The sequence below is a fragment of the Haemaphysalis longicornis genome, unplaced genomic scaffold, assembly GCF_048455015.1.
Source record: "Haemaphysalis longicornis isolate Haplotype H1 unplaced genomic scaffold, Haemaphysalis longicornis Haplotype H1 scaffold_10, whole genome shotgun sequence".
Taxonomy (NCBI): Eukaryota; Metazoa; Arthropoda; class Arachnida; order Ixodida; family Ixodidae; genus Haemaphysalis; species Haemaphysalis longicornis.
Window position 1 is genome coordinate 34,889,734 of NW_027526204.1, and position 20,570 is coordinate 34,910,303.

The 20,570-nt window shown below is 45.6% G+C and overlaps 1 protein-coding gene across 4 annotated transcripts in view; it reads left to right on the forward strand.

Annotated features, from left to right (window-relative positions):
• The window catches only part of LOC144158373 (uncharacterized), a 641,189-nt gene that overhangs the window by 606,906 nt on the left and 13,713 nt on the right, over nucleotides 1-20,570 (forward strand). For 3 of the 4 annotated variants that reach the window (XM_077689227.1, XM_077689226.1, XM_077689225.1), the window contains one exon: nucleotides 389-4,112. The exons of the other annotated variant lie outside the window; for it this stretch is intronic. In XM_077689227.1, the coding sequence (XP_077545353.1) occupies nucleotides 389-1,301 (913 nt within the window). In that variant the 3' untranslated portion in view covers nucleotides 1,302-4,112. Of the gene's footprint in view, nucleotides 1-388; nucleotides 4,113-20,570 lie in introns of those variants that run through there. 4 annotated transcript variants of the gene reach the window in all.

The following is a 20,570-nucleotide window of genomic DNA, read 5'->3' on the forward strand; positions in this document are numbered from 1 at the left end:
TCTTTAATAATATAATTATTACCACTACCACACAAGAATTAGTATGTCCTAATCAAATTTTTTATGGAGATAAACTTAAATCACTAAGTGCTGCACTTGGAGTGTGATCTGTGTGTTTTTACCTGCTGCCACACTTTCTGTTAAACAATGCTTGAGAGAAGTCATATAGAACTGTGAAAAAAATTGCAGAAACCTTGAATTATCTGTGGTGTGTCCATTGTAAAGAGTTTGTATAAATGTGTTTTTTCTGCTGACAGCTATTGCGGTAGGTCTCAAAGATTGTGTTCGCTTGAGTCTTGCAATATCTCCATTTCATATTTCGTTTTCTTGTATCTTATTCTGCCAACTTAGAAGTTTTGTAATTGACTGTGAAAAAACTTCATTTCAGAGGAAAACTTGGTTCCTGTCAGCAATGCAGCCATCCCCCTCATCAGGTGAAGTGCACCAGAAAAACGGACTCCACCTACACTGTTGGCAAAAAAATGTTTCTTGAAAAATTCAACCTGGGGAGCCACCAGAGATCGCACTCTGGGGAGAGGCCGTATGTGTGCACCACCTGCCAGAAGAGCTTTCCTCAAGGAGCTAGGCTGGTTGTTCATGAAAGATTGCACTCAGGCGAGAGGCATTTTGTGTGTAGCACTTGTCAGAAAAGCTTTACTCAAAGACGCCACCTGGTTGATCATTATAAATTGCACTCTGGCGAGAGGCCCTATCTGTGCAGCACCTGTCAGAAGAGCTTTGCTCACAGATCGCATCTGCTGGATCATGAGAAATTGCACTCTGGTGAGAAGCCCTATGTGTGCAGCACCTGTCAGAAAAGGTTTGCTCGAAGAAGCATCCTGGTTGTTCATGAGAAAGTGCACTCTGGCGAAAGGCCGCATGTGTGCAGCACCTGTCAGAAGGCCTTTACTCGGAGATATAGCCTGGTTGTTCATAAAACATTGCACTCTGGCGAGAGGCCGTATGTGTGCAGCACCTGTCAGAAGAGCTTTGCTCACAGATCGCTCCTGGTTGATCATGAGAAATTGCACTCTGGTGAGAAGCCGTATGTGTGCAGCACCTGTCAGAAGAGGTTTGCTCGAAGAAGCATCCTGGTTGTTCATGAGAAAGTGCACTCTGGCGAGAGGCCGTATGTGTGCAGCACCTGTCAGAAGAGCTTCACTAGAAGAAGCCACCTGGTTGATCATAAGAAATTGCACTCTGGCGAGAGGCCGCATGTGTGCAGCACCTGTCAGAAGACCTTTATTCGGAGAGCTAGCCTGGTTGCTCATGAAAGATTGCACTCTGGCGAGAGGCCATAAGCGTGCAGCACCTGTCAGAAGAGCTTTACTAGCAGAAAAAACCTGGGTGGTCATGAGAAATTGCACTCTGGCGAGGGGTCGCATGTGTGCAGCACCTGTAAGAAGAGCTTTACTCAAAGAAGGCGCCTCGTTGTTCATGAGAGATCGCACTCTTGTTAGAAGGTATGTTGGTAGCACCTGCCAGAAGAGCTGTACACACTGTTCCAGTTTGGTGGATCATAAAAGATTTCACTCTGGCGAGAGGCTGTATGTGCAAAGCACCTGTAAGAAGTGCTTTGTTCGAAGACCCAACCTGATTAAACATGAAAAATTTCACTCTGTTGGGAGGCCTTTTGTGTGCAGCAGCTGTCAGAAGAGCTTTACTAAAAAACCCCACCTGGTCACCCATGAAACACTGCATTCTCAGTGTGCGTGATCTCTCAGAATATCTTTACTCGCCAAGTTCACCTGGTCTCATGAAAAACTGCACTCGCTTGAAAAACAGTACGTAGAACCTGTGAAAAGTGCTTTATTCACAGTCCAGCCTAATGACTCATATAGGAGTGCACTCTCAGAAAAGGTCATAATTCCGCATCTCCTGTCAGATTTAGACATAGAAAGGGAAGTTGATTGCTCGTGAAAAATTAAACTTCAGTGGGAACTCATACATGTGTATTGAGTGAGAGAAACAGCTTACTAAAAGACACTTCTTTGTTTTACTTAAACTACTGCACTAACGTCGGGCATTATGTCGATAGTATCCGTCGGACTAGTTTCACCCGTGGAAGTCACTTGTGCAATTGCATTAACGATTTCATCCTTTAGATGAAATGCACTAACGTGGCTATCTGGGCGTGTCGGTTTAACATGAGTAGAAGAAGACAGCGCGGTTTACACACGGACACAGGGAAGAGTACTTGACACACACGAGCGCTGAAGACAACATTTGGGCAGTCAAGAGGTCCCTGTACATGCGTGTTCGGCGTCTCCACTCGGCCGTGAAGATTAAGCAGATTTTGCTTCCGTTGCCCGCTGATGGGGAAACGCCAACGAAGACAGCAGTGACTTACACTGGCAGGTGCCTTGCCCTCAAGCAGGAGAACACTTGGGCGCGGCATGCCGTCAAGGCGATGATGGAAACAGTGGCATAAGGATCCATAGGAAAACACGAAAAAGAGCCCATGGTGCTATAAATGAAATGCACTAACGTGGCTATCTGGGCGTGTTGGTTTAACATGATTAGAAGAGGACAGCGCGGTTTACTTACACACGGACACAGGGAAGAGTAGTTGACACAGACGAGCACTGAACACAACATTTGGGCAGTCAAGAGGTCCCTGTACATGCGTGCTTAGCGTCTCCACTCGGCCCTGAGGATTAAGCAGATTTTGCTTCCGTTGCCCGCTGATGGGGAAACACCACCGAAGACAGCAGTGACTCCCACTGGCAGGTGCCTTGCCCTCAAGCAGAAGGAGAACACTCGGGCGCGCCATGCCGTCAAGGCGGTGATTTAAACAGTGGCATAAGGATCCATAGGAAAACACGAAAAAGAGTCCATGGCGCTATAAAAGAAATGCACTAACGTGGCTATCTGGGCGTGTTGGTTTAACATGATTAGAAGACATCGCGGTTTACACACGGACACAGGGAAGAGTACTTGACACACACGAGCGCTGAACACAACACTTGGGCAGTCAAGAGGTCCCTGGGGTGGTGTTTTCCCATCAGGGGGCAATGTAAGCAAAATCTGCTTAATCCTCAGAGCCGAGTGGAGACGTCGAGCACGCATGTACATGGACCTCTCTACTGCCCAAGTGTTGTGTTCAGCGCTCGTGTGTGTCAAGTACTCTTCCCTGTGTCCGTGTGTAAACCGCGCTGTCTTCTCCTAATCATCCTTTAGGGCGTGTTCACCACATCGGGAGAGCTTTTTCTCAAAGCTTTTTGTTAGTCTTAAATGATTGCACTTTGGTGACAACCACCATTTGGCAACAAATGTTGTGCACAAGCAATAGCACTGTTGTGAAAAGCTGTTTGCTATATGTCAAAAAGGATGTTTTATATATCATGCAAGATTCCATCATGGAGAAAAATCTAATGCCTGTACCATTTGCCAAAAACTGATTGTTTTAAATGTACATTTAATGAAGAATGAAATATTGTATACACGCTATAATCGGTGGATGTCAGAAAAGTTTTCCCAGAAACAGTCAAAAGGGGTTCTGAAACACCAGCCACTGATACATGGATGTACATATGTTAAATAAAGCAATGTCCTGGTAATCACCTCCTTCTTTAACTTTGTTGAAGTGATTGGAGTACTGGAGTTATTGTCAATGGAAGCAGCAATTTATTACAGAGGTGCATTTCCTCCTTGGTTCATTTGTCTTCTTCAATGGCTGGAGCGTTCCCCTCAGTATTGCTGATGATGATCAGCTGCTTAGTGATGTCTCCCACCAGTTTCAGCTATGCTTCACTAATCTTTCCGCTATTGTATTTTATCCCCGCAGGGGCACCTTGTACGTTCAAGGTGACGGTAGTGGTGACACCGCGGACCCTGAGCCCATGTGGGTTGGACCCACCCACGCTTTAGGCTGTGCGTGGCTTAGCCGTGTCCAGGGAAAAGGGGATCCTGGTGGCTGAGCCGACACCGAGGTTGTTGTGGACCTTAGGGCCCCTTGGTGGAGGCAACACGCCACTTTGGCCCTCGCTTCTTGTAGACGGCACCCCCGGACTGACCCGGCCGAGGGGGAATCAGCCAGTCGCCCTTTCCTGTCCCCCTCTCCACTCTTTCGCTTTCCTGTCTCCTTTCTCCATCTTTCCTGTCCTCTATTTTTTCTGCTTTCTAATCTCCTCTTCCAGGTGGCAAGGGTTAACCCTGTGTGAATGGCCACCCTAGGTTTCTTTATGCAGGGTTATAGTGGCCACGTATGGCTAACGCAAGTTTGCGTTCCCGTGTTGGGCTCTGAGGTGGGTGGCCAGCATGGCTGCTGAATGCTTATTTGCTAGTCTATGGCTACGACAAAACCTCCTCATGATCGGGCTCGGAAACGAGTTCGCACCGCAGTAAGCTACCCTGTATCAAGGGTCCCATTCCAACTAAAAGAACAAAGCTTTCCAAGATTTCTTGTTATCGAATTCACCGACAGCCAGTGCCCCCTACGAAAGGCTTCGCCATTCGTAGTCGCTAAAGAACTGGAAGCTGTCCTCGGCGGTAAATGCAAAGCTACAAAGATGTCCTCTGGAGGTATCCTCATTAAATGCGAAAACAAAGCCCAGGCTGATGCAGTGTTTGCAATGCAAAAGTTGGCAAACCTAACTATAAAAGTATCGGCTCACCGAAGCCTAAACTCATGCCAAGGAGTGATTTCAGATCCTGACCTCGCAGACCTCATGGAGGATGAAATCTTAGAGGGCCTGCAAGAGGAAAATGTTACTGCTGTCAGGCGTATCATGATCCGACGTAACGACATTGACATCCCCACTAATCACCTTGTCTTGACTTTCAACTCCACCAAGCTTCCTGAATCCCTGAAACTTGACTATGTAGTCCATCGAGTCGGTCCATACATCCCAAACCCACGCCGGTGCTTTAATTGCCATAGGTTTGGTCACACACTGCAGAGCTGTCGGGGCAAAGAGACGTGCACCAAGTGCGCGAGTACTGATCATCACGCGAACTCCTGCGCAGCGCGGAAGTAAAATGTGTCAATTGTGCAGGGCCACACCCTGCGTACTCACGGAAATGCCAGAAATTCCAAAATGAAAAAGAAATAATGTCTATCAAGGTAAAAGAAGGTCTGTATATTCAAGAAGCGCGAAGACGCTTCTCGTTTGTGCAAAAAGGCACTTTCGCCGAGGTGGCGCGCCTACCCGTGCCTTCTAAAGGTACTGGGAAGAATGTATCCAAGATCCCTGCAAGGAGTGAACCTCCTGCAAGGAAACCACCTGACAAAAAGTAAAAAAAAAGTAATTGTACCTCATCCAAAAAACTAAAATGCCTGTTCCCTTCATACACTGGAACTGTAGAGGTTTTTTCATAATATTGATGATATACATAAGTTGATAGACGAATATGGGCCCCAAGTGGTGGCATTGCAGGAGACAAATTTAACAAAAAAACATGATAAAATTCTCCGCAGTTATCACCTCCTCAGAAAGGACAGAGAAGAGAGCACCCGTGCTTCAGGGGGTGTGGCTTTGGTTGTGGCACAGGGCACAATTCTAAAGTCAATACAACTTGACACTACACTGGAGGCCGTTGCAGCACAAGTTTATGTCAACAAACTGATCACTGTTGTCTCACTTTATCTGCCACCATCTGATAATGTGTCATTACAGGAACTTAATGACCTTGTTGAGCAACTGCCTGCACCATTTGTTATTATGGGGGACTTTAATGCCCATCACTGCCTATGGGGAGGTGACAAAATCGACAGTCGGGGAAAACAAATCGAACAATGGTTGATGAATAACAGCCTTTTTGTGTTCAATATTGGAAACAAGACATATTTTTCTGCGGGTACGGGAAACTTTTCTGCGCTAGACCTTTGTGTTGGGTCGCCAGAGCTCGAGATGGACTTTGAGTGGAGTGTAGTGAACGATCCACACGGAAGTGACCACTTTCCCGCCTTGTTGCGAGACCTGCAGCCACTTCCAGCCCTCAAAAACTGTCCACCCCGATGGAGGATCGAGAGAGCAGACTGGGGAAAGTTTAAGGATCTGGTCAGTTTTGAGGGAGCAAACGCCAACATTTGCGAGGAACTTGTCAAAGCTGCTAAAGTAGCCGCCCCACAATCATCTGGCCGAATCCCTAAGCGGCCAAAGCCGTGGTGGAATGATGCCTGTCGCGAAGCACGGAAAAAGCAAAACAAGGCCTGGGGTGTGTTCAGACGGTACCCTACCATGGACAACTGCCTGAGCTTTAAGGCTGCCCGAGCTGCTGCCAGAAAAATAAGAAAAGAAGCAAAAAGAAACTCGTTGCAAAACTTTGTAAGCACAATAAACACTACCACTCCCGCAAAAAAAGTCTGGGACCATGTACGCAAAGTCAAAGGCATCTACAGACGGTTTACGGTACCACTTTTTTCTACCGACGGTGGGAATGATTTGTTGCAAACCTAAGCGGATGTTTTAGGTGCCCACTTTTCAGATGTTTCTAGCGATAAAAATTACACACAAGAGTTCATGAGACATTAGGCTAGTGCTGAAAAGCTGAGGATTAAAAATACTAGCAACAACACTGAAGACTATAACCAAGAATTTACATTGTACGAACTTAAAAGAGCGCTAGCTCAGTGCAAGGCTACTTGTGTTGGCCCTGACCTTATTCACTACGCCTTTCTACAACACCTAAATGATAGCTGCGTAGAAGTGCTTCTGAAGTTCTTTAATGAAATCTGGAAAACGGGTAGGCTGCCCAAAGCATGGAAAAAGGCTGTCGTAATTCCGTAACTGAAAGATGGCAAGCCACCCGACTGTCCATCAAGCTACCGACCCATAACGTTGACCGGTTGTCTGTGCAAGACATTTGAGCAGATAGTCAATTTTAGATTGCTCTTTGTTCTCGAACGTTCTGGTTACTTAGATAGGTTTCAATGTGGTTTTTGGCAGTTTCGGTCTACAACTGACCACCTTGTTCGGCTTGAAACAACGATACGAGATGCTTTCGTTAACAACCAGTTTTGCCTTGCTGTCTTTTTTGATATGGCTAAGGCTTATGATACCACTTGGCGGTATGGAATTCTGCAGGATATGGCAGCAATGGGAATCAGAGGGCGAATGTTTTCATGTGTACAAGATTTTCTTCAAGAACGAACCTTTACTGTGAGACTGGGCAATGCAGTCTCCCGTTCTTTCAGCCAGGAAAATGGAGTACCTCAGGGCAGTGTGCTAAGTGTGACACTCTTCGCCATTAAAATAAATTCCTTGGCAAAGGTTATTCCTCGACCGGTTATGTACTCCCTTTACGTCGATGACCTGCAGATTGCCTTTTCGTCATGTAACCAATCAGTCTGTGAAAGACAAATCCAGACTACGGTCAATCGGTTGCAACGATGGGCAGATGAAAACGGTTTTCGCTTTTCTCTTGAGAAGTGTGCATGTGTGTGTTTCACGCGGAAACAAGGTATTCGTGCCAAACCTACAATAAAAATCGGGGATATGCTCGTTCCAGTACACAGTGAGCACAAATTCTTGGGCATCATTTATGACTCCAAATTAACGTTTGGGGCTCACATGAAGACACTCAAAATGACCTGCATGAGGACACTTAACATATTGAAAATTTTGTCGCACAAGTCATGGGGGGCCGACCGTGCATGTTTGCTCCGAATTTACGGCTCACTTGTATGGTCTCGTCTTGATTATGGCTGTATTGTTTATGGGTCAGCTCGCCAATCTGTTCTCACCTCACTCGATCCAGTGCACAACTTGGGCCTCAGACTTGCGTCAGGTGCATATCGTACCTCCCCTGTTGATAGTCTTTACGTTGAGTGCAATGAGTGGCCTCTGCAGTACCGTCGAGCGTACCTAAGTGGAGTATATGCAGCCAAAATAGCATGCATAAATGACCATCCTTGTGCAAGAGAATTGTTTGAAAATAAGTACAAGAAGCTCTATGAGAACAAATCAAGAGTGGTCCGCCCTCTTGCCTCTTGCCCTCCGTTTGGAGGAGCACATGACTCTGTACTCTTTCAAGATATGCCCGACAACTCTTCTGAGTTTCTCGGACGCTTTAGCCCCTTGGGACTATAGTGCTGTCAAATGTGACCTGTCGCTGTTAAAATACGACAAGAAAGCATTTCCACACCAGCTTTTGCGCCAAGAATTTCTTGCACTTAAGGATAAATACAGTAGCTATTGCCACTACTTTACTGATGGTTCAAAAACTGCTCGTCACACCGGTTATGCTTTTGTAAACTCGTCGGCAGTTACTGTAGCTGAGAGGATAGTTGGTGAGGGCAGTGTCTTCACTGCAGAGGTTTTTGGTATAACCTCAGCTATTGAAGACGTAATAGCAAATGGACTACGAAAAGTGGCAATTTTTACAGATTCCTTAAGCGCCATATGTGCTTTGACCTCCCTTGTCAATTCAAAGAATGCGGCTGTAGGTATGCTAAAAAATCGACTGTGCTGCCTCACATCGGCAGGGGTTAGGGTCGTCTTTTGTTGGGCACCAAGCCACATCGGCATTCCAGAAAATGAAACTGTCGATAGAGCAGCATACTATACTAAGCATTGTGCAATAACGAAGTCCAAGGTTCCTTACCAGGACCTTCGGAACACCATACGAAAGTCCATTACAATGTACTGGCAAACTGAATGGGACAGACAGACTGAAAATAAGTTACACCTAGTGAAGCCATACCTATCTGAATGGAAAAGTTGCAGACACAGAAATCGTTTTTATGAGGTTATTTTATGCCGACTGCGATAGGTCACACTGTGCTCACACACGGCTTCCTGGTCCAGAAAGAACAGAAACCCATGTGTGACCACTGTGGAGAACCTCTTACTGTACTTCATGTTTTAATAAGCTGCCCACACCTTGAAGCAGCACGCATCAGACATTTCAAAGCATTATACACCTTTTGCATCCCTTTACACCCTGCGCTTTTACTTAGTGATGAACCGTTGGTCGATTTTAGTAACGTTTTCCAATTTTTTGAGGACGCCGGCCTTCTACACCGGTTTTAGCTATGTGCCTCTTTGAAACCTTTTAAAATGTTTTTAATCCTCACAACACCCTGAATAACATCGTTTAATCGTCGCTTAACTATTCTACCCTGCGTCTGGCGCATTATAACCGAAAGGTTGCTGTGCCAAAAAACCACAACTTACCTTATTGTATTTTATGCATCGCTTTTGGGCAGAATCCTCTGACTTGCAGCATGTTGTGCGGCTAAGAGAATCTGCATTTTGCTCATGCCTGGGAGAACACGGAAAAGGGGTGATATTTTTATTCTTCCACACTCCGATGAAAGCTTGCATTAAACGGGATGACCCTCAATCAGCCACCGGGCCAAAGTGACGACAACAAGTACTGGTGCATATCAGCGCCTCAAATTATCATCGATGTAAGCCGGCCTAGGCCCACTGCCGGGCCTTCACCTCTCATATATACCTCCAATTATCTCAGTTCTTTGCTAACTGCGAGCAATTTTTCCCCACCAACTTCTTCATCTTATCTGTCCATCTAAATTTCTGCCATCCCCTGCCGCGCTTGCCTTCTGTAGAATCCACTGTGTTACTTTTGATGACCAACGGTTATCTTGCCTTCGCATTACATGCCCTGCCCGCGTCCATTTCTCTTAATTTCTATTAATATGTCCTTAGCATGCGTTTGTTTCCTGACCCACTCCGGTCTCTTCTCTACCAAGTTACACCTATCATCTTCCGTTCTATTGCTCGCTGAGTAAGTAAGTTGAACCATTGTAAGTTGAACCATTTTAGTGAGCCTGCAAGTTTCTGACCCGGAGCCTCAGTCATGTGAAAGCAAAACAGGCGATCCTCAATCATCAGCCACCAGGCGAAAGTGGCAAGGACATAAATTAATATGTATAGGAGCTTCAAACTAAAGAGAATTGATAAAGATTTGAATCTGAATTCGTTAGAGCGAGCATGTGCATGTGTTCCCGAAGTTGTGTCAGTTTATTGTTCGTTGGGACGCTTGTACGTGCCAATGTCGAGCTTGTTAGTGTTGTGTTTGTACAGTCAAACCTGGCTATAGCAAACCCGGATAGAGCGAATTATGCTATATATCGAACAAAAATAATTCAGTTACGGAAATACATGGGAAACATATTCCTTATAACGAAGTTCACATCCGATAAATCGAACTCTGGGCGCCTAGAATGGCCGCCGAAATGCATGATCTCGAGCGGCGATTCAGATGTGGATTGGCCGCGACCACGGAGCAAGAGCCTCGACTGAGACATTGCGCCTCGCATGGAGCGACGTGATACCCAATACTTTCCGTAACTGTTTCCGACGCGCGGGACTCGCGACGGAACCCGCCCAGTCAGCGAGTCCGGACCAAGACAGCAGCATCGGTGAACTGTGGGAAGAGCTCGCCAGCGTTCCCGATGATGTCGCGAGTGAAATCCGTGCGACGCCTATAATGAAGCGCTTTCGGCAGTCGATGTGCTCCGCCAGTGCTTCTTACATTTTTGAGGACGCGGACTCGAACTGGTGCAAACAATGTTTCGTGTGGAGAAGGCTATGCTAGTTGAAGCCGCTAAAACGAAAGTGAAAACAAAAATCATTACTTTTTTCGCAACGTCTGCAGTTAAGGCAGAAAGTAGCTTTATTACTTGCAATAAATGGAATATTTTGGTATGGTATTGGCTACTGTACTGTGTTCATTTGTGCATACGCGGATGGCGGAAATGGTGAGGGGGGCTATTGCGAGTTCGCGGATTGCGAACTCGTAACAATAAGCTCGTTATAGGCGGGTTCGGCTATATCGAACTATTGGATATATCGAACTAATCGCGGTGCACATTGTAGTTCGCTATAAACGGGTTTGACTGTAGCTATACTGTGCAGTGGTTTTGGTTTGCACTGTCACTATTCTATTCTGTCTTTTATACATTTCTATGAAATATATGCGTTTATAACTCTCGCAAATGTGCCTGGTTTGACACTTAACCTTGTTATCACCAGTGAAAGCAGACTAAACGCACTCGTAGTGTGTTGTGAAAATTTTTCATTGCTTGAGAATTGTCCGTCGGCCATCTGGCTGTATGTACTGACGATTCATTCTTTAAGCAGAGTTACCTCGAACGCAATTTCACAATTGAAATGAAACAGAATGGCATCTAGTATCTTGATTTGTATCTTCGGTTTGATAAGGAGCATGTCTGCTGGATGTATGCACCACAATCGGTCAAGCCTTTGATGAACTACTCATCAGGCTGTACCAAGGTTATTAAAAATGCCATGGCCTTGTCATGTTTTCGCTCAGCAGTTTCGAAATCGTGCCAACACTTAATGACAGACAGTTTCAATGAGCAAGTTAAAAAGTTAAGGGAAGCAGGGTTTCCACAGGACCTCGTCATTGTCATGTGAAAAACTTCTCAAAACCCTAAAAACAAAAGCTGGCTGCAGGGATGTTGCAGAGGACACCAAAAACCCCAAAGAAGTTGCCGTCATCCCACGCATTCATACAATCACGAAGTCCTAAAAAAAGTGGGCCATCGCTATGGAGTGCAAGTGGCTATCAGGACTCGCAACAAGTTGTGTTACGACAGGCTTGGCAGAAAGATAGAGCGGGGAAGTGATAAGAAAGGGGTTGGTAGTGTTAAACACAAAAACTGGTCTGTTGCCTGCGAACGGGAGTTGTGTACAGCATTTCTTTATCCTGTGGCCAAACTTATGCTGGACAAACTGGCCGCTGTAATAACATGCATTTGAGAGAGCATGAATTATCTTTGAAGGGCCCTCTATCATCTCACCTTTCTTCGCGTTTTGCTAAGTGCAGCGTAAGCAAACCTCATTTTCCTGCCGCTAACATTTTATTTAGGCACCGTGATCGAACAACCCGTGAAATCATGGAGGCATTCCACATAGAAGAACGAGTTGATAAGTGTGCGAGCCAAACAAGTGTTTGTCTCCATCCTAACGAGATTGCATATCTGCATGTGCCTTGACGGTAGCATGTGTATATCTAGTTGCATCATCACTGTGACCTTTGTAAACTTGTTTCGATCATGTGCAGTGCCTTTTTATTACTTTTATTGTTTGTGTTGAGTGTTTCTATTCAGCCTTCTTGATATTAAAATTTAGTTAGACCAGCGGCTGTCCTTGTGTTGCACTTCCTTCATCTTTGAGTTCAAGCTGGTTCTATCCAAGAACATTCATCCTTTACCTGACGCCAGTCTTACCAACTGTACGATTTTTGCCATAATTGTAGGGTGCTCTATCAATTTTTTTCTTATCATTGGGCCGTAGTGCCGTTCAGCCAGTTTTCTGCCAGCGTAGGGGGATTTTGAGTTTCACCAAATGAACCTGCTTACGTACGAAATTATTCTTTCATCAAATGGGTTTCAACATCCGCGTGCGGAGAGGGTATAGATCAGACTCATGAGAAAACGACTGAGTGCAAGTGGAATGTGTGCAGAAAGGAAAGACGTCTTTAAGAATAGAATGTTCACTATCTGCAACACAGCAGTCCTCCACAATCAACATGGAGGAAAGAGTGAATGCCAGGGGTAAGTGTATAATCATATGAAACTATGTAACTGCCACTTGCATGGTGCCTTTGATGACTTCACACAATTAGTATCTACTCGTTGTTAACACGGGATAGAAATAATTTGTCAATTGGGAGCCGATCAATAATGAATACAAAATTGAGTGCCCTACTTTCTGAAGGATGACCAGCGAAGCAGGGTGGAGTCCAAGGAGTGGATGAAACAAACCACGTTTATTGGTAACTTGCAATTGAGCATACTTCTTAGCCATTTATCTGAACGAAAGTTGGAAGTACTAGAATTTTACTAAGCAGACAAACATGTGGATGTCCGTTTCCTAGTATTGAGGACTTTATGGTGAAGTGCCTATCATGAAATTTAAATGAAACTCTAAGTGCAGTTGGAATTGTCTTCATGGCTCCTTGCCACATATTGTGTTTTTGGATTGTTTTAAATACGTAAGGGTTGCACTTGTTTTCTAGTAGCCATTCTATTAGAATAGTTCTCAATTGGTGAGTGCATGGAGCCTGGCTGCGCTTGCAAGCATCCCGCCCTCACCCCCCGTGCACGTGTGAATGCGTAACCGGTGATGTGAGCTCTTAGAAAGTAAAAGCACAAAGGAAACACAATGTTGTATCTCTGGAGGCCGTAAATTACAATATGTGGATTAGTCTGCGGTTGCTGTATTGTAAAACGGAAGCATATCTAGCTTCGCGGTAAAAGTACTAAAACAACCAAATAAAAATTACACAAATGACGTAAAACAGACATACAAATAGCCACTAAATTGACATATGTCAGGAAATAGTAATTTAGCATAGGGAAAAACGTAGCACCACCTACAATATTGTGTAGGGCAATGTAGGGTTTTTTCAGGTGCAATGTGGGGTGTTGTGGCCAAAATTGGTTGGCAACACTGGCTCACGCGGAATTGTGCACACAGGCAGGCCAACTGACATGCCGTCAATGCCAAGACAAGACCCAAGTGCCAGAAAAGCAGTTTTCTGTGCGTGCCCGGTGCATTTCTTTAGTATTCAATCTTGTAAAATCTCTCAATGTGTTGCGTTCATATGTTAATCATTAAACCCTGGCCTAGTAATGTTCGTTTTCACTGAACTGCTCCTGGACAGCACACCTGCCTTTGAGTGATAAGGTGCTACCAAAGCATCCGTATCACCTTTATAAATTCACGTGGCATTGCAGTTCTGAACAAAGAGGTGATAAGAAAGGAACAGCTTGTGGGTCGGTTGGTGAGAGTCATTGCAGTACAAAGAATAACCTTGAAAGATGTAGTGGAGCTGGTCTAAGCTGGCTTACAGCTATCGTGCACTCAACCTTTCCCTTGTACTGTTTTTTCGAAGTCTAGAATATTACGCCCCTGATCTCAAAAGACTAGTGAGGTTAGGGCTGTACCTGCCCCTCCTGTTCAACCTTTAAAGGATCCTTGCAGCTCTTTTGTTTCAAGTAAATTTCAGGTCCTTGGTATGTTTTTCTTGTTCGCAATGTTCCCTCTTGCGCCAAGTTGCGCAAAATGAGGTATCCTGCGCCATCCTGACAAAAAACGACGATTTTTCAAGCAAGTGCGCCAATATTTGTGTCCCGAGAATCGCGTGCGACCTGTTACAAGTATTATTTCAAAGTGGTCTTTAGAGATGTAAAATTCGGCTTCATAACTTGAACTCCCGAGCACCAGTCATGGCGTTTGCTGCGGCCTACTGGTGCAGTTTTGTGCAGAGGAGCGAGTTTCGTTGGGGCCGTCACTGTACTGGTGATGCAGTTTTCATCTAGAAAGTCATTGCAACGCTGGCGCACCGCGGTTGAAAACTTTCCTGCTTGCTGTAGTTTCCGATGGATCCTGCTATAAATAACAGATAGTTTTAGGTGGTGTTTACTCTCGGCTGCGAGAGCCAGTGGGAGCGCCGTTTCGCGGCATGCCTGATGCACTCGGCTGGAAGTTCCTGCTTCGCTTGCCGGACTCGCTGAGTGGACCGTCGCAACTGCAATGGGCCGTAAAAAACAGCCTGTCTCTAATAAAAAATCTAGGGTGGAAATACGCACGAGGACTCATATCAAGCGCCTGCATCAAATAAAATGAGAAAGTAAAACATGGTGGCTTGCCTCAACAGATGATAAAGTGGAAAAGAGGTGCAAGATACGCGCTGTTTTTCCGCATACAGGTTTGTCGAAGGCTTTCAGTAATCATTACAGAGTTTTAGTTTAGCATAGCGTCTACCGGAGGCTTGCGCTATAGCGGAGGGTTGCCGGGACCCAACTGCATAGGCGCACGCAGGAGGGGGAGAAGGTTGTCCCTCAACGGAGGCAATGCGCGGGCATGGCGAAGGCCAGCCTGTCGAACTAATCCACTCTTCCGGAACGAATGTGCACCTACCCAGTCGGGCCCCGCCACCTGCCGCCATAGCGTCAGCGGACGGTACTCGGTATGCTAAAACTCTCTATTATCTTGCATGGTTCCTTTTATCCACACCAGAAAGGAACTAAATACCTTGCAAATTATGTTTGGTTCAGTTTTCCGATTGGGTGGAGTATACTCGGGATTTACTTGCATCAAACTTGCGGCAACATCTAGCAGCTGCGGCAACATCTAGCAGCCGTACCGATCGCGGCCAGAGCTGCAGTCGTTCTTTCGTCACGTGTACGTCCATAGCATTGTCGACGCCGTCCTCAAACCCTAGCGCCTGTTGTACAGTGGCGTTGACTCTGGCGGGTGGGCGCAGCTTGTGGCAGTGCAGCACCAGGTGCTCCATGCTTTCCTCGTGGTCGCCGCATGCCCTGCACTTGCTGGCGACATGCAGCGCCCCTAGTGGCCGACGCCTTTGGGTAGTACAAAAGCAGACGACCCTCGCCGCCCTCCATGTTTTCAATTACAAGCCAGAGTGAAAGTTGGTTGTGGCGTGTTTAAATGACTGCATATTGTATGAAATAGCCCTTAAAATAGTTGCAGAGGCTAAACAAAATAATATCCGTTAAAAGCAGCCGATTTATCGGCTTTCTTTTGAGCGAGCTGTCGCGGTCGTCGTGGCGTGGGACAGTATCGCCAGGTCGGGTGGTTTAGCTTCTTGACGACAGTTACCGTTTTTTCTTGCGTGCGGTCGACAAAGGAAAGTTCACGAGTAGCATAAACACGGAACTCTACTCATCCTATATCCTGAGGTCCTATTGTATAGGTATTGTATAGATGTCTGTCAAGTTTTACAGAAGTTACGTGTCTATGATTATATGAATCTTTTATTTGCACTGTTTCGCTTGTCTTTTAGGCCCATTTTGCACTCTTAGCCCTTTATTGTAGTATCTTAGCTGTTTCTACTAGTATTTTGCATAATTTGAACTGTAGTGATATTGCTGTATGTCGTATACAGCAGCCCTACGAGCAGAGTCAGGCCATCATGTGTCGCCTTTCTCTCATAAGCCACTGCTTTTTCCTGTATTGTTGCTGACCAAAAAATAAAAAAATAAGAGAAAGGCATAATACCACATGAGCTCTCTTTGACTATACACCGTGGTTTCCATTGGAACCGTACAGCAGTGCCATAGACGGCGGAATAGTCGTGGCACTCATGGCCTACAGGATGTGCATCAATTGGACGGGCACATTCGAACACACTCGCATGTGAGCAAATAGCAGAATGCTAACACGAATGGCTACGTATACATCTTCGGCAAGCGAGGCTTACCCCGATGCAAAAAAATAAAGGGCCAGAACAGTACACATGCGAGTTTTTTGCACAAGTCACAGAGCCATTTTCTGTCTACACATACATTAGGCTGAAATTAAGAAAATTAGCTGCTTGCACCTGGTGGGTTTAACAAAAAGACCCTGCAAATGTGTGCTCGCATTAATATATGCAAGTGCTTAGTGCACCTCTGAGCTGTCACCTGGTTGTTAGTGCAACTGCTAAAACACTGGCTCAGTTCACGAAGCACAAACTAATTACCACCCCATCTGGGGGCCTTGAGAGTTACTTTACAATTGTCACTGAAGTTACTGAACAGTAGTGTGGTGCTGTAAATGTTAGTGGCCACCTCGGACAATGCCCTGACCATGTCTGCAGCTGGTCACTTTCACCAACTATACAATTATTTACATCGAAATTATCACAAGCAAATATTTGCATAATGAATGTAAATTGAAATTGGCGCATTGCTTAGTTACCACCTTCATAAAGGGCATCTCAAAGACAGAACACCAGAAAATAATTCCTTCCTAGGCAACCTCCCCGACACATGATGACGTGGAGTTTTCGCTGGTATGCATTTTCTCGTGCTTGAGAAGTGAACATTTGTCCGCAAAGTTCTTCTGACACATATAACACACACAGGGCCCACTCGCCAGATTGAAATCTTTCACGACAAACCAGGTCACATATATTAAAAAAAGCTCTCTTGAAAGATGTTACACACATAGGCTTCATGCCAGAGTGCATTCTTTCACGTTAGTCGGCCCCCTTTTCTAGTACAACTCTTCTGACAGACACAACGCGTGGTGTTTCTTCCCAGAGTGCCTTTTTTTGCTTATTAACCAGGTTTCTCTTTGCTGTAAAGGTTTTCTGACAGGTGCTACTTGCATAGGGCCTTCCTTTACAATACAATGCATCGTGGTTAACCAGCTTGCATCTTTTCCGAAAAGTGCTACACTGATTACCCTCTCACCAACGTGCAATCTTTCGGGTGTGTCAAGGTGGCCGCTTTGAATAATGATGTAGGAAAGAAGTTGCACACGTAGGGCATCTGACCAGAGCGCACTCTTTTATGCATAACCAAGCCTCTCCTTTTAGCAAAGCTCTTCTGACAGAAGCTACACATTAGGCTATTCAGCAGAGTGCACTTTTTCATGAGCAATGAGGTGGTCTCTGCGACTAAATGCCTTCAGACAGATGTTACACAAATAAGACCATTCACTATTGGGGGGAGATTTTTAAGTGGCGACCGCAGCGGCGCCAACGAGAAACCGAATAGAGTGGAAACAAAGCAGACAACAGAGGCTTTTTCACATGGCCGAAGAGGCACCTTATATTTCTGGAGAAGGATATTTAGCCAATTATCCAATTCAAGGGAGCTCTTTTGAGTATATGTTGATCTGGAAGAATTACTCCAACTGTGCACATTTCCCGAGAAGATATTGTAAGCTGTTTTACAGCATTTTGTCCTAACTAAAACCCCCCTTAGTTGACATTCAGCCTTTCCTCTACGAGAGCAGCCGCACTCAGTCATTCTTAGCATGGCAATGAGAATCCGCACAACTGCTGCACGAGAAAAGTTACTAAAACAAGAGACAGAGGAGCGAAGTCTCTAACGTTGTTTATTTTTTAGCGTTCCAATTGAACTCCCGTTTGGTAACAAACTGCATTCGCATCAGTGTACTGTTTCCCCAAAAGGTGCAAAACGTGGTCTCCCACCCAGCAGACGCTTAATTAAGGCGGCAGAGTTATAATACCTGCACAGGCTTTCACACGCTATATACGCGCATATATATGCGAGACACTGACATGGATATATACGCATGAAAAGCTTCGCCAAGTTCGCTAATCGCGCGCGGCTATGCGAGCCACCGAACTGCCTTAACAGCCACTGCCCGCGCTTTCTTCTCGTGTCATCGTTCAGGAGAGGGAATAATGACCTCCCGCCTTTTTGTGTTTGTACTGATTCCGACCATCCAATAAGTGCAGAGCGCTGGGGAAGGAAAAGAGAGGGGAGGCAGGAGGCGATGGCCAGCTTTCCCCTCCGTATCGTTCCCTGCCTGAACTTGAACTTGTCTTTCTTTGTAGGAATTTATTTGCAGACAGCCATGAGTCGCGAGATTGTTTAGACCAATGAGTGTTGGTGTCGCGGCGAGAGCTCCTGTTTGAAACATACTGGCGTACTGGTTTTCTCGACGTGCTTAGGCTGCGCGTGTTGAGTTAGCTCACCTGTGTCGGTGTGCGGTGTGTCTCATAGAGTTTGAAACTCTATGGCGTGCTCTTCTCGTGCTTTGCCAACGAGAAGGGCAAACCACGAGAAGAGCACACCCTATGCTTGGTCCATCACTGTCTACGTATCAGCTTGCCCATCTCATACGCACTGCTGGCTCTCCGTGCGGCGACGTTTAATGACCATTGGATACCTATTCACACAGCAGTGTGTGGTACGTGTAGCGCTGCTATTTTGTGCGGATTTTGGGTCATTGTCTGCGCTGGGAGCGTGTGTTGCGTTGCTACCTGTAAGTACCGCGGTCCTCACTGTTGCGCAACAGGTGCAAAATTAAAAGGAAACCATTCTGTGTTACTGAGCTCTGCTCGTTTTTTTTGTACGTTCGCGGAGCCGTATCCTGGCATTTCTTCATCAGCGCTTTCATCTTGGAAACATCAACTTGGTTTAACGGTGGGCTACGGCGTAAGCATTGCAGGTGAGCGGCCCTATGGTTACTTGGACGCATTTTTAATGGAATGAGCGCATTTGTACACCCCTGTCGTGTGCGTTGTTTTGAAGTGAAGGTTGCTAGCGAAAAAGATATTTTGAGAGCCGCACTGACTCGCGCTCAATCCATAGATATGGAACTTACTACGTACACACAGCATTCATCAAAAGTGGCCTACAGCCAAGCTTCTTTTGTTCCTGGTAAGGCAGAACGTTCTATGCGAATTATCGAAAAGCTTGCAACTTTCAGAAGCTTGTGTTCACCCCGGGTAGGTTGTCCGACGCAACAGCTCTTCTTTAAAGTCACTGTCTTTTCACCGCCGCGATTGATTGTAAAGTTTTTTGGGTCGGCTTTTCCTGTCTGTGGCGATTTCTGTGCTGTTATTATCATTTCCGACTGAGATATGCCTGATACACTCTGCCCTCAAGTGTACTACAACTGAGTCCAACGTTTCTTCAAAATTTTAGATTTGATATCCAGAGCGTGCGTTGGGTTTCCGGCTGCGAAGAGCAATGCAGGCTAATGCCTGATGTGTATTTGATAGATTTCCACTGTCCCACTGCACATAATTTCTCGATACATTTCAGAAATCTTGTTTGACCGAGTAGTTCCCTATAGAAACCCATGTATTTTTGTCGTTTGTTTCCCCTCTATTGAAATTTGACCGTGGCGCCCCCTAATCTAAGCGGCGCCACCTGTAGGACGATCTCCTGGCCAACAGTGCAATCTTTCATGCTTCTGCAAGTTACCTTTTAGAACAAAACTCCTCTGACAGATGCTACACACATAAGGCCTCTCCCCTGAGTGCACTCTGGCATGTGTAACTAGGTGGGCTCTTGAAGGAAAGGCCTTTTGACAGATGTTACACACGTTAGTGCTTTTGCTAGAGTGCCACCTTTCATGATGCGTGACCAGGTTGCCTTTTAGAGTAAAGCGTTTCTGACAGATGCTACACGCATAGGGCCTTTCACCAGTGTGTGTTCTTTCATGTCCAACCAGGTGGTTTCTTTGAGAAAAGCTTTTCTTACAGATGCCACACATGTAGGGCTTCTCACCAGAGTGCAATCTTTCTTGCCTGGCCAGGGCAGATCTGCAAGCAAACGTCTTATCACAGGTGCTACACACGTGGATATTCGTGCGGGTGTGCAGTCTCATGTGCTTCTTCAGGATGCGTTTTGTACGGAAGCTTTGTTTACAAACAGTGAAGATGAGGGGTGCCTTTGTAGCACGCACTTTCACATGAGTGGTCTGAGGATTACATTGTCCACAGGATAGGCAGGAACGCAGCTTCCCTCCAAACTGGATATTTTTGCCATCGGTGGAAAAACTAAGGAGAAATGAGAAACAAGGTTGCAAATAATTGTGTGAGATTTGGAAACGAGCAAATTATCACAACTGCTTTACTTGAAAATTGCAGTGTTCATGTAAACACTCCAACTGTATACAAAGCACAAAGGGGCCAAGGTTTGTGAAATTTACTGAGCATATCAGGCCCACATATAACATATTTACTGTCAATCTAAAAAAATACCAAGCAAACTCTACATGCACAGATCACACAAAGTCCAGCATTTTGTATTGTCATCAAACAAAGCCTATACCTAATTGAGCCATCATGAACAAGCTAGTGAGTAATCAGAAGTGATCTTCGAAATAATCTTCCTGCATTAATTATAATTAACTGAA